This window comes from Gavia stellata, chromosome 5 (genome assembly GCF_030936135.1).
Source record: "Gavia stellata isolate bGavSte3 chromosome 5, bGavSte3.hap2, whole genome shotgun sequence".
NCBI classification, from domain to species: Eukaryota; Metazoa; Chordata; class Aves; order Gaviiformes; family Gaviidae; genus Gavia; species Gavia stellata.
In genome coordinates, this window is record NC_082598.1 from 13,793,046 (window position 1) to 13,807,794 (window position 14,749).

General features: G+C 37.2%; 1 protein-coding gene across 1 annotated transcript in view; it reads right to left on the minus strand.

Annotated features, from left to right (window-relative positions):
• The window catches only part of WFS1 (wolframin ER transmembrane glycoprotein), a 36,655-nt gene that overhangs the window by 19,941 nt on the left and 1,965 nt on the right, over positions 1–14,749 (minus strand). Inside the window, exon 2 of the mRNA XM_059817654.1 lies at positions 14,247–14,444. Coding sequence (XP_059673637.1) covers positions 14,247–14,439 — 193 coding nt within the window. The 5' untranslated portion in view covers positions 14,440–14,444. The remainder of the gene's footprint in view (positions 1–14,246; positions 14,445–14,749) is intronic.

Consider the following 14,749-nt stretch of genomic DNA (forward strand, 5'->3'; position numbering starts at 1 on the left):
GCCATCATTGATTAAATAACACATATAAGCCTTATCTTTGGACTACATCAAGGATTAAAATCCAACAAACTCTTCAGCATTCATACAAGATTTTGAAGAATGGACTTACACAATCTAGAAGAAATCTTTTCAATACAAAAGATTTTATAGACAACCAGAGTATGCTGTGGTTGTCTAAGATTTCCTTCCCAGTATTCTAGCACCAATCCATGATGGACACAATAGATTCCCAACCTTTCTAATACCCTTAACATATACAACTGAAACACATCCTATGTACATCACTGTAGTTAGGCTGACTTGTTGCAAAGTATCTGATGACATATTTAGCAAAATGTTTTACACATACTTTAGACAAACACTGTTTAAAAAAATAGCATTTTAAATGATACTGTGTATGACAATTCCATTCATGAATTCTAAAATACTTAAAGGCACATAAACAATAATTCTTTCACATAAGGAAAGATTTTTAGTTGTACGTATACATACAGAGTGGATCATACACACACGCGTCACATAAGACAACCTCAATTTTCTAAGTGTTCTTCTAACTGCTAGGAATCACTGTCTTCCTTCAAAAAAACCCACAAACTATTAGTTATTTCATGCAGAAAGAGTCAATAGAGTGCATGTTGAATAATAAAAGTGTGTGTTGATTTACTTTCCTATCAAGACAAATACATTAAAGGTCTCAGCAGAGTGGATTTACCCAGAACAAGGGAGTTTTAGTACTCTGCCTGCTATTATCACCTGCTGGCCAGGTGCACACAGTTCTTTCTTCTTAGGTCACAGCTACAGCACCTGAATTCCAGATAAAACAAGACCATGAACAAGGAATACCAAAGCAAAAAATTGGTATTTTCAAGGCTCTTGATCTCTTATGCTATTTGAGCTTAAGATCTGATTTGTTCACGCAGTTATTGGAGGCCAACCCCAAGGCAGTTATGTTATCATGCATAATAAATCATTTTTTACACGAACACAAGCCGGGCACTTCCAAGTGCTTTGAACATTGTAAACCTAATGAGAACAGCATAAAAGGAAAACTGAAAGCAGTTTCTCAGACAGGAAGCAATAATGAAGACAAAGTATTCATTTGAAATATAGAAGTTTAAAAGAAATTACAGGTTTTACAAGTGAATATTAAAGCTGCATGGAAACTCTACTGAACAAAAGATTAATGCATTAAGCAACACCCACACTAAGTGTACGAAGGAAACCTGTATGGCATACACACTTTATATGATCACGACTACAAGCATTCATTTGGGCTTAGAAAAGAAAGTGACAGGGATGTGCAGGAGGAGGAGGAAAACTAATGTGTTGGGGAGAACAAAGGATTTGAGATGACAAGATACGAAACAAGATTTCTGGATTGGCCTTCCCAATTTATTAGTAGAGCAAGTGTTCCTGAAGTGACTGAAAATAGTCAGGAAGAGTTAAGCGTGTGCACAATACATCTGATACGTTCAGTCCTAGACAGTGGTAACACTTCCAAGCTCACTGAATACACACCTTGAAAAGTACATAAACATTTTTACCATTTCATGAGAAGATTTGACAGTTGCTGCAGACGAAAACTGCTATCAAGGTGGCCCAGCAAAGTGGGCTAAGCAACAATAAGTAATCACTCACAAATGATCTTGCAAATTTTAGTGTTTTTTTAAATACACGATTTTAAATGCAGTTTCCTTTATCTTTTGTTTGAATAAACACAGCTAAGACACACTGAGAAAAGTAAGAGCAGCAAAAAGGCCAGAAAACAGCAATAATGATCTCACCTACCTCCCAGAAAGTATCACATTCAAGAATGATATCAAGGTAAGATTTTAGATACATTTAGTAAATAACTTCATGAAGTAACTAATGAGAGAAACCAAAAGACAGAATACAATTTTTGCTTCTAATTGAGCAGTGCACAGAACCTAGTTTAAGAGGTTAGTGAGCCACTCTGTAACAGCAAGTTAGATTTAGTAGCCAGATAGGAGTGTCAGAAGCAAAAAATCTGCTACAGGCGTATTTAAAAGCAAAGCCAGATTGGAAAAAAGAAGAGGAGAAAGAAAGTTCTTAGAAATAATAATGCATCCTTGTATAGCTAAGGTCATGCCAAACCAAAGAAAAATAGAAAAAAACAACAAATTTAAAACATATACCATGACAGATCAAGAGAAAAAGGACTGGAGAACAACTCAATGCAGAATATTATGCCTTTTTCAAGTATACAAGGAGCAGCAAGCTTAGCAGATTATGGGGCCTACAGACAGTTGGAGGGCAACTGAGTATTTGAAAAACAGAAGGCTGCAGCAAAATACATCTACTAAAACACGGGATTTTTTTTCTCCGCCTAGGGATAGCGTTGAGAAGCTCTTGTGCAGCAGTCTCAAACATCATCTTTTTAAAAGAAGCTATGATTTCTTTTAATTGTGTTTAAAACTGTAGTTTCTCTTAGTTGTTTATTCAAGTGTTCTATTGAACTATATACTGCAGCATGTAGCCTCTCACTTAAAACTGAGAAATGGAAATCTGCAAGTATGATACCAGAGAGATCCATGATAAGAGACCGTTAAATCTGATATCCATACAAGGCAAATACATGGAAGAAAAAAAATAATCATAAGCCTATGGAAGGGGCAAAAAAAGATACACTGGGTAAAATGAGCAGATCTTGTGTAAAAAGCCTTGACATAAGATGTCCCTGATGGAATCAAAGGGTTAGAGGACAGGCAGATCCAGCTCACAGTTCGTTGTCCAAAGGCAGTGAGTAAGACTTCTCACAGAAGTCCTCTAAACAAATTAGAATGTAGGCTGTTACATGGGTAAGAAAGAGATTAAGAAATAAAAAAATCAAAGATTAGAAATACACAGTTCACTTTCTCCCAGGGGAAAAATTATCAATTGAGACACACAGGGATATGCAATAAGGACTATATTATTCAATGCATTTATGTGTGAATGAAAAAAATAAACGGGGGGGGGGGGGGGGGGAACTAACATGGAGATGACAAAGTCTATTGATTCTGTGTCATTCAGACCAAAAAAACACCTCAGAAGCAATTACTGGGAAAAAAAAAGCAAACCCAAACAAAACCTGCAGAAGGATTTAATGACTGATTAAGTGATAAAAGGCCAAATGAAATGCAGTAAATGCAAAACAAGACAACACCTTATCATTGTACACACAGTGATAAGCTCTGAACTATTACCACCCAGAATAAGACCTTGGAGTTGTAACACATTGTCTTAGAAAAAAACAGCTCAGTGCTAATAAGACACTATTATCAGGGCTTTTTAACCTGGGGAAGAAGTTGAGGAGAATGACACTAGACATATGAAGAATTTGCAAAATAGAGAAGGTAAACAGAGAGACTATTCAATATCTTACCAAATACAAAAACTAAAGGGCATCAACAGGTTAAAAGTATTTGGCCAATGCCAAATATTTATAAGAGTTTAAAAAGCAACTGGACAAACCAAGGGTAGAAGAAAAAACCCAGAAAACACTATCAAATACAAAGATCTCACCACTGAGGAAGGAAGTCGCTACACTGCAAGGTGCTAAAGAACATTCTGAGAAGGAAAGAGCTGCCATTGAACACCTTTAACATCTCAGTAAAATAGGAATAAAATCAAATCGGGACAGCACTAGCATTGCATTTAGAAAAAACTCCCTGGCTCTAACAGGCATGCTGTAAATAATAGTGTAAAGGATTCTCATGAAAAAGATAACAGGAATCTTGAAATTGAAAGAATCTGTCACCATTCAGGTTCTCCAATATTAATACTGAGCATTGCTAGCAACTTTGGTAATCCTTAACAGAGTTCACAAACTGTAACACTCCCATGTTAGTTCAGGTAGAAGAGGAGAAAAAGCTGGATGGCATCCAGAGGAAGAAAAACTGCACTTAGTGTTTTCATTAGCTTTATCCAGCAAGCTCTCTACTTAATGTAAGTGGGTTTTGTACTTACAAGAAGTCACAGGATTTCAAGCGTTTCCCCCAGCTCCACGTTACTAACTGAGAAAAGTAATGTACATGTTTGATGAAGAGTTTGATGAAGGAAGATGTTCTTCCTTCTCTGCTCCCACCCAGTGATTTAGCTGGTGGAAGGACATTATCTTTGACATTAGATCTTCTCCCACACATGAATAAATTCTCCATATACCATGAAGTGTACTGATGTCTGAACTGATCTTTGTCACATTGCACAGCACTGAACTTGCTTGAAGCTTCAGGCATACATCACTTTACTTTAGCAAGAAGGCCTTACTTTAATTGAATCTGAAAGGAAGTACTGTCTGAATTACAAAGAAAATTACTTGCTTTGAGAGGGTATCAGTGTGAATAGCCTATGTTTGCTGCTTAACTCCACCCCTCCCACCATGCTCCACCAAGGTAAGCTGGACAAACAAATGTGTAGGTGGAGACAGACATGACACAGAAAAGACAGATAAAGGATTAGTCGCTCTCTTTGAAAAAGCCTCTTCTATGACTTTCATTATGATAAAATAAAAATCCAGCTTCAAGTTCATCTTTTATGTCTAGAGTTTTCCACAAAAACATGCCTCTGAAGTGCAACATGTAAAGTTTATCCCATACTTAAGATAATAAAAGTGCCTAAGTAGTACTTGCAGATAGAGTCAAACTGTTCTACTATCGTTCAGTTCAGAGTTATATCTGCACTCTGTGCTGCAAGTTTCAACTGGGAAACTAGAGTTTAATATAAACTGCAGCTCTCTGACCCAGCACTGGATTAGCTTGAGAAAGAAACAGCTAGTAAGAGCTCAAAAAAATGCTATAAATCCTGTCGCAAAGGAAGTTAGGGTGGTGCACAGAAAGTATGCATATCACCTTAATTATTACCATAAACATCCACAAAGAGAGTCCGCTTGCTGGAAGACAGTAATTTTTTAACATTCATTTCTCATCCTCAGTTTGCATTTAAGGGCCCCAAAATGTGTTCTCTGTCCCCTGGATTTCAATGCCTTCTGTAGAATAAACCTAAATTAACTAAAAGAGAAAAAGCATCATTTGGCTTCTTAAAAACCAAGCATCCAGCTGCTAAAGACATCCCACCTGCATGAACTCTGTATTTACAGACTGCTTTGAAGCGCTGGGATTCCCAAACCAGTGTTCTAAGAGAATTACTTCTGTCTCCTACTCCTCAGCTTTCATCAGTCTTGTTCTCTATTCCTCCAATATCTGACTGTAACCCTAGCAAAGGTAGAAATAGAAGCTGTTATAGCTTCTTATGAAGTCAGTAGAGCTCTTGCTACAGAGTTCAAAACTATGATAAGACTGTACTGTAATCATCTGGTCTTTTTGGGCTACTAAAAAAAAAAGAAATAAAGCATGACTGAAGCATCAGAAATAATAGCCTGTCACCAAAGTGAAGCAATTAATTAATGTTAGAAGACAGAATGAATTTGCTTTAAGAAGTTCACAAATCAAATACACTAGCTATAGAATATAACTTCCTTGCAGATTCTCAGCAATAGCTCATTTGCTAATATAAAGAAAATTTTACATGTTGAAATCTGAAGATTTTATAACATTAGGTAGGAAGCAAGCAACAAGAATGCATGCACATACAAAGTAAATAGTGTAGGCATATTTGTTCAAGCAATAAATAGTCAAGGAAAAAGCAGGAAAACGAAGGCTTAAGGGCATGCCTGCCCAGGGATATCAACCAAAACAGATATAGCAGAACGCACTTTGTGCCATATCTCCCTAGAAGGTATTTCTTTTGGAATCACGTCCTACATAATACCTCCAGTCCCTTTTGGAAGTATATGGTGGTAATTCTGGTACAGTGTTACACAAGCATTTTTTGCAGGAAAAGTTCCTTCTGTAAGTGTTTTGATACAAAACTTCTGGTAAGTTTATCAAAATGCAACAAATTCAAAATTTTCAGGAAACTGCACATCTTTTTATTGCAGATTTTGTTTTCACTATGAAACAAGCTTTCTAGAATCTCAGATACACTTAGGAGCAAAGGCATACACATATTAATGACAAAATAAAAAATCCTTTCATTGGCTAGAAGATGCTATGTAAGCGTATCTCCAATGTGAGAGGTGTCTGATTTCCTTCTTTCAGGAAAAAGAGATTTAAAGTGTTCATACACAGGTAGATTGTCTGTTATCAATGTGCTTTTAGGGAAAGTTGATCTGTACATCTTGTAACAAAAATTAAGGTTCTAATAGCTTTTGTGTGTCACTGGATTGTACTGTTGAGCTTTCAATGTTCAGCGGAGCCAGTTTGAGTCTCTAGAGAAATCCTCCTACTCACTTTCTACAAGCTCCAAAAGTTCAGTGGTATTGTGTGCAGTACCTATGTAGGAGTAAAGTTTCTGGTAAGTCTGACATTCCACTTAAAAGCAGGCATTAAGCATCACATCATAAACATGATTTGTACATACAGAATATAATGACACAAACAGAGGAACTGACTGGAGAGGGAGAAATATTTTGTAAAACAAACGTCATTGTTTTGATAAATGGTTTTATTAACTTTAGATGCTTATTTGCTCATCCATGAGTGTTGAATCCTTTCCTCCATTCAGAAGCCTCCTGGATTCTTCTCTTAACTGCAAAGTAAGGGCTTGGTACAATTAAGAGAAGTGCATAGAAGAAAAACATACAACTTCCATGGGTGAGATCTTAAGATGGCCCTACTTGCCCCAAGAACAATTTAAAAATATTTATATTAGCATACATTGCCAGGCATTCTATTTTTAAAGGTGATAACAGGGATGGGAGATAGGGGAATAACATTTGCTTACAGAGGTGTTGAAGTCTAGGACTCAAGTCTGCTTTCTCCGGAAGCAGCAATGCGTTTGTAGATATGATAATAGTCTTAGTCACACTACAACTGCAAGTCAAATGGCATTAAATTGAAAAGGGAACAACTTCTGCACCCCCACAAAATGAAGGCAAATTGCCAAGAGAGCAATAAAAAAAAGCATGTAGGTGGAAGACTAAGAGTGATGATATTATAGAGACTATAAATTTTAAAAGTGGAGCAAAAACTATTCTTAAAAGGTATTTCTTTCTAGCATAGCTATTATTGTACAATGATCATTTAAAGTCATTAAAATAATCTTACACACAACTAATGAGACAGCCCTGCTGCTTTTTCTATGTAGGCATCTCTGATTAAACCCTTTATGGATGAGCTGGGATAAATATAACATGTTCCAAAACTGGAGAGTTAAAAATAAATAAGCTTTTTGTAATTTCTCAGTTGATAATCATCATTATTAACCCTCCCCACCAAAAAAAAAAAGAGAAAGAAAAATGCAACCTGCAGAAAAGCAATGCGAGAAAGAGTTGAGATCATAAACCTCACCAAGCCCACATATTTTTGTAGGTGAAGACCTAAAGTTATCATAACAACCTGCACAATGTTCAATGGAATTTCAGCAGTTCTGCAGTCCAGGCTCTTCTACACACAGACACTCTAGCAGATCATTAGCTTACCATCAAAATAGCGTGGCCCTTAAAAAAGGCCCACAGTAATTGTTTTGCAAGTCCCCAGTGCCTTCTTACCTTGCTTAGCAAGCACTTTCAATAATTAAAACCAATCCTTTGCAAAGTCAGTTATTTCCCAGTTTATTGCTTCCAGTCGCACCTTCTAACTTTCACAATGAAGGGGCCTTCTGCTGCTGCAAGGGGCCCTCTAACAGCACACAGTTTCAAGTCTCTCCTTCATTATTGTAGCGTAACAGGGATTTGTTGCAGTTTTATTTGGAGATGAATGTAAAGATATTAGGTAATTCCAAATGTTTTCCTCCAAAGCCACTGCAAAATATCTAGAGAGATCTTGCTGCTGCTGAATGCAGGTATATTATAATTATATTAGAGAGTTGGTTCAGATGAGGAATGTACTTTTAACTTTCCAACTATTCCTATTTAATGTATTTTGTGTGCACAGTGGAACATGCATACTGGATTCCTTTTGGAGGAAACTAAATTGAAAGACTGTATTCCAAATGCCAGATTAAATTTCTAAATGTGTAGAATAGGAATGATTTACAGAGCTACTCCTATATGAGTACACGATTTACTAATGCGAATATAGCTCTTCCCCTTCAGCTGCTCATTTCTATCCCTCTAACACCCTGGGACTATGCTAGAACAAACATTTTGTTATCATAAATGAACACAGATTAGGACATTGATCCACCTGAAAAATAACGAAGGAAGATTGAGCTAGGGCACTTTCCTTAATCTGGTTCATTGTGCGAACGCAAAAACTCTTAGCAGTAACAATATCTTTGTTACCAGCTGAAGAAAACATTTATGTATTTCAAATGGTGAAAGAGGCAAAGATGGCGAATCTTTCCTCAAATAAATGGCTGTCCAATCCTACTCCTATGTACAGTAAAAACACCAGCATGTTATTGACAACAATAGCAGCAGACCTGAAAAAGCCACTTCCCATTGTGCTGTACTGACTATGACTATGTCCCAAAATTTTATCTGAAAATACAGTCATTAACTTCTGTTTGGATAGAATCCTTTCTCCCCCGCAGCAATGCTTGGCAAATGAGCTTTCCAGGAGCCTGAGTAATTACAGGTAAAGTTTGAAGGGGCATTAATAAACTGACAGGTAAATTGTTAAGTAATTAATACTTCAAGGCATAATCCTCCCCTTCTAACAATCAAAGGTTTTTCTGAGATTTCCTCAAGCTTCGCACAAACATTTCACTTTGCCTCAAGAGTTAGTTTGTACAAGCAAACTGACAAAAAATGAAGACACAGAAGTGCTAAAACAGAGCTTTGAAGCAAAGGTTCTTTGTAACCTTAAGTGGAAGAGGCTAACACTCGGAAAATATTTGTAAATTAGAGGTTCCCTATTCGTTAGCTATCATTTAGCAATGTGTTGGAGACGCACTGTTGCACATTGTTACAATACATTGTAAACTGTTTGGAAGGATTTTTTTGTACTATTTATAAATTCTAAGTCACGCAATTTATAAAATAATTCTCTTCCAAGAGATACAAAAAACCTCATAACCTTCCTATGTGCAAGCAGAACTCTGCATAGCTACAAACAAAACAGAAGAAACTGATTTCTGTCTACAAAGCTCTCAGTACAAATACCCTCCCCATATGTTCTCAATTCTAGAGCAAGAGATTTGTGCTTATTTCCTTAACAGCAAGAACACGGACAAAACAAAAATTAGTTCCTTGACCAAAGAAATATTTCTTCAAGCACTGCAACTTAGCTTTGCAATGCCCTCAAAACTTCCCGAACTCTCGCCTTTGAATACCTGATGCCTCTTCTCCAACCTTACCGGCTAGCAAATGTACATGAATAATGTAAAAACCAAATAAAATCTGTTTCATCCACATATAAAAAATTATCACCGTCACACTGCCTCCCAGATTTCTCTACTATCCTAGAATGTCCTCTTTTACCTGCTGACTGGCAGACAGTCAATTTTTAAGAAAGACACTTTACATGCTTGAAAGTAGTTAAGCATTACAAGAAATGTTAACACCTCCAGATAACCTGCAGCACAATAAATATTCACCTGGGGTGAGAGTCAGTCCAGTTCAAGTTACCATTATAGCTGACTTGAAGCAGTTACTTGAATCCAGACATCCCAGGCAAGTATCACACCACTATCGTATTGTGAGAAGTTTCTCTCAACTCTGCTTTCTTTTCATCTGAATCAAAAGTGAAACAACCACTGGGCCCCAGAAAGCTACTTACTAGCTCAGCAACACAGACCGCTTACCTGGAGTGTGGATTCACGCGTCTCTTCCAAAAACATTACATTAATAGCAGCAGTATTCAGATACTCACATGCTAACTAAGTGAACATGTTGAAGGTGCTTTTTTCCTAGTCCTGCTCTGTGCACACATAGATGAAATGGTTCTGCTAGCAAGAATGATGTTTTTAAGCGTATTTGGAGAATCTGGTGTTGGGATCTCCAGAGCTCTCATCTGAGCTATTTCTTTTTGCATTGCTTTAGGGCTGTGTCTGAAGGCAGGAGGATGCATAGAGTGGATGAAATACAGATGCCAAAAAAGGGTATGGAGCAGCTGGACAGAAACTGAGGGGCCTGTGCACCTGGGAGGCACAAAAGTATCTTAGGAGATTTGAGTCTTAGTCTGTTTCAACAAACTTCATCAGCAAGCAGCCACTGGTCTTCCTTGCTTGTACACCCTGTTCCTCTTGACACAGACTACTACTAAAATAATGGCAGAACTTTTTTGTTTAAGCAACTGGCAACTCTCCTGTAATTTGCTTACATGAATACTGATGACTCAATGGTTTTAAAATTTCAGAAGCCCTAATTAGTAGTGTATATGCTTTGCTCACTAATAAACTTCCTGTCCAGGAACATCCATGAAAGAGTAACAATTTTTTAATTTATTTTTAAACATGAGAGTTTACGTATTGATAGTCATTCCATTCCTATCACATACACAAAAAACAATAGCTTATATAGGCAGAAGTTTTCTAGGGAATGCAACAGCTTTGGGTAGAAATAGGAATACCCTCCTTTTCTTTTTTTAAAGCAACAAAACCAAGATTTACAAATCATCTCAAGCTCAACAATTGAATGTTGGGGTTTTTTTTTCATTAAATCCAGATTTGATTTGCACAATAAATTCTCAAAGCACTGTTACCTCCCATTGTGAAATGAATTATACAAGGAATAACAAAACCACTACCTAATGATACATTAGCAGAAGATAGATTGAAAAATTGCTAAGAAAAAACCTATACTATAAGAGTTCGATCCAAATGAAGTACCTGTACAGCTGAGGATGTGTGTGTGCTTAAGTGCTTTACTGAGTCAGAGCCAGGGCATTCATTAATTTGCTGGATGATGCTGCAAGATATGGATAATGTAGCAGGAGTAGGAGACTGGTGTTTCCAGGAAATAAATTACTTAACATTCATGTTGATGCTGTAGCCTTAAACACAGCATATGTAAGTAGAGACTGGAAGAAAAAGCACAGATCAGAAATACAGATACGTTGGCAAGAATATTTCAAGAAACACTGAATGGTTGAGGTTGGAAGGGACCGCTGGAGGTCATCTGGTCCAACCCCCCTACTCATGCAGGGCCACCTACAGCTGGTTGCCCAGGACCACGTCCCGATGGCTTTTGAGCATCTCCAAGGATGGAGACTCCACAACCTCTCTGAGCAACCTCTGCCAGTGCTCGGTCACCCTCACAGTAAAAAAAAAAAAACCAAAAAAACCCACACCACACACCAGCATCTCCTGATGTTCAGAGGGAACCTCCTGTGTTCCAGTTTGTGCTTACTGCCTCTGGTCCTGTCACTGGGCACAACTGAAAAAAGCCTGGCTCCATCCTCTTTGCACCCTCCCTTCAGGTATTTATATACGTTGGTAAGATTCCCCTGGGCAGGCTGAACAGCCCCAGCTCTCGCAGCGTTTCCTCATAGGAGAGATGCTCCAGTCCCTTCATCATCTTTGTGGCCCTTTGTTGGACTCTCTCCAGTCTGTCCATGTCTTTTGTTCTGGGGAGCCCAGAACTGGACACAAGCACTCCAGGTGTTACCTCACCAGTGCTGAGCAGATTGGAATAATCAGCTCCCTCCACTTGTTGGTAATGTTTTATCTAATGCGGCCCAGGACACCAGTAACCTTCTTTGTGGGAAGGGCACATGGGCAAGTGGTAGATACGCTTGAGGTAAAACTGCCTTTCAAGATAATATTTGAGATGGACATTGTATATCTCTCCCCTTCTCCAACAGAAATCATAGCTCCCCTTCTCCAACAGAAATCATAGCTGATTTATTAAAAATTAAACTACTTCCATTACAAATTTAAAGTTTGTAGAATTTTGTGCAAGATATTTAAGTCACCAATAAAGAGGAGTTTTCTACATATTTAATAATATTTATAAAATAGCTTTCTGCACAGCAATGGGCTGGTCTTTTCTGTCCTCTTTTACATCATTCCGAGTTACAGTCATCATCATAGCGACTATTCAAATTAACTGACTTCTTAATCTTCCAAGAAAGAAGTTGGAACAGCCCCTCCCAGAACATCTGTTCTAGCACCTATGTCCTTTCATACAACAAGGCCACAAGACTCTTCCTAGATCTATCAGCAACTTGAATGTTATTTATTGGTAAAGGCTCTAGTGATTCCAAGGAATACCTTCTCTGTCAGTTTAAATATTTTGAAAATTGCTGAAGTGCCAATTTTCTGTTTGAGACATCACTTTTTTCCGTATTTGTCTCCATATGCACATACATGACTGAATTTGTACTTCTATTTGTACTTCTTTCTGAAGTCCTACTAAAAATCCCTGTTTTTAAGTTCTGATGACCAGTGCTGCTGTAGGTGGAAGAAAAATTCTCTGCTTCCTTTCTTTTAAATGAGTTTTCAGTTCTAGAAACTGTTAGTATTATGACAAATGACATAAATCTAAAATAACAGTAAAAGAAAATACTGGATGAAGAAACACGATCTTATCAAACACATTTGCTATCTAAATCCACTAATACCTTGGTTGTTAGAGACTCCAGCATGACACAATGGCAATAGTAGCTCATTCTGCAGCATTAAATACTTGCATATGTTAAGATGGGGATGGAAAGGGCAATGACAGTGGCACCAGGCATTGAGAAGATTTTCATGGGAAGAGATTTAAAGTAATCAGGAATGAGTCACAACTGAAATGGAGAAATACATCAACGCTTGAAAGTCCCCTTTTACAGGGGCACAAAAAAAAGCGTCTATAATACAAATTTGCATCGGGATCATTAGTAAATACACAGGCCTGTAAAGAGAACTAAGACAAAACTCAGTATGATTTTAAAAGTCCAATATTTATATGGAATAAGAAAATTTCCAAATTAGCTAGAGAAGAATACCTGACAGAATCTCTGTGTAAAACACCACTAAATTGATAGCTTGTATTCATTTTCAGAATCTTGCATGAATGTGGGCACTGACAACAGAAACCTATGTTTTCCTCTTTCAAATCCTATTATAACAAAGCCCAGGATAACTCCATAACATATTCCTAATATTGTTGCTATTCCTTCCCTGTTGAAGCATACCAAGAAACTGGAGAATGAAGAAAGGAAGAAAATATACCTGTTGGCACTGATCCTAAATTAATAATCATGTAATTAATGTTAGAAGTGTCAATTCTCCATCATCTCTGAATTCTTTTACAGGTGGGCGGGATGACAAAGTTGGTAATGACACACTGAGGCATGTTAGAAATTCAGGTATCCAAAAAATTCTCCTCCATCTGGAATGTGCCTTTTAGTAACGAAGAACCCAGAAGGTTCCAAAAGTCAATTCTGAATTAGATGCAAACAGTAGATGTGCTAACACAGCCACAATACTGGCCTGAACTATGTGCAGAGCTCAGCTGCATCTGATACATGCCACGTAGATATTCACACATTTAACAATTTTAAACTCTTGGATAGCCTTATTACCTTTAATAGAGTGACTCATATTTATGAATGTAAGGGCATGCACATAAGCAGTTTCAGAATCAAAGTCTAATTTTAAAGAAAGTTAGAGAGCAGTAATTTTGCTAGACCTCGAACACAAGACCTTCTTGCACAAGTGTTAGATTACAAACTGAATTTAAAACTGGAACTCAGCAGCTGAATACAGGAGCCAGATACTTTTCTTTCTACCTTTTGCATGACACATTTCTCTCATCCCGTCAGTTTTCACAATCTTAGAAACTCAATGGGTTCACACTGCGGGGAAAAAGAAAGTATCATTCTGCCTTTCAAATTGTATCATGATTCTTAATCCAACTTCTTACCTGCCTGCTAATCTTAACTTCATTTCTGTTGCTCTGGTTTCATATATCAGCTTATTATTCCCTCAGTCTACATTACAGCAGTATATTCATCCACATCAGAATTCACATTAAAGCTATAGTTAGCATGCGATCTAGCCAACTAAAGAAATTAAACTGAAACCTTAATATTATGCTAAATTATATTTAATTCTTCCTGCCAATTTTTCAAACAAACTTCTTTCCTGTTGCTCTGTACACAAAAGAAAAATGGGATGGGAAAACTCAAAAATATGCACAAAATAAGCTGCAGAAGAAAAGTCTCTTCCACAACAACAGGTTAAAAGAAATTGGAGACATTTATTTTCCTACTTTACAGGGTCTCTTTAAACAGAGTTTAGAATACATATACACACAATAATTTCCCAATGTTTAACATAAGCCAATTTTGCATAAAAATTGCTTTCATACTTACCATTTTTTTCAGCTTTCTCCCTGGTATGGGAGTAGCCAGGAACTGAAGAAGAAAAATTTGCAGCCTCTCCTGAAGATGGTCCAGATTTCTGATTGTTCTCACTATGGTCCACAGCAGCAGCGTTTAGCTGGGACCTTCCAAGATGCAGCTGGGGGTGAGAGGGACTTGAGGGGGGATCAGGATCCGAAATCATTTTAGCTGCAAAAGAAGAGAATAATGATTATCAGATAGCAGGGTTATGACTTAAAACCAGAGTAAAAATCTAAAATCTGAATATACTTATACAATTAGTTGAACAAAAAGCCTAGAAAAGGGCAAGACCGATAGCAATTTCAAGATGTATTTATACATTCTTCAATAATTCCAAGCATGAGAGTTATTGCTGAATAAGACTGACCATATATAGCATTGTGCCAGAATAGCGACAGCCTTTTTTTCTAAGTAAGAAATTATTTTCAAGTGTCGATAAACGCTAAAATTAATGAATCAATCCGGTAAGTACT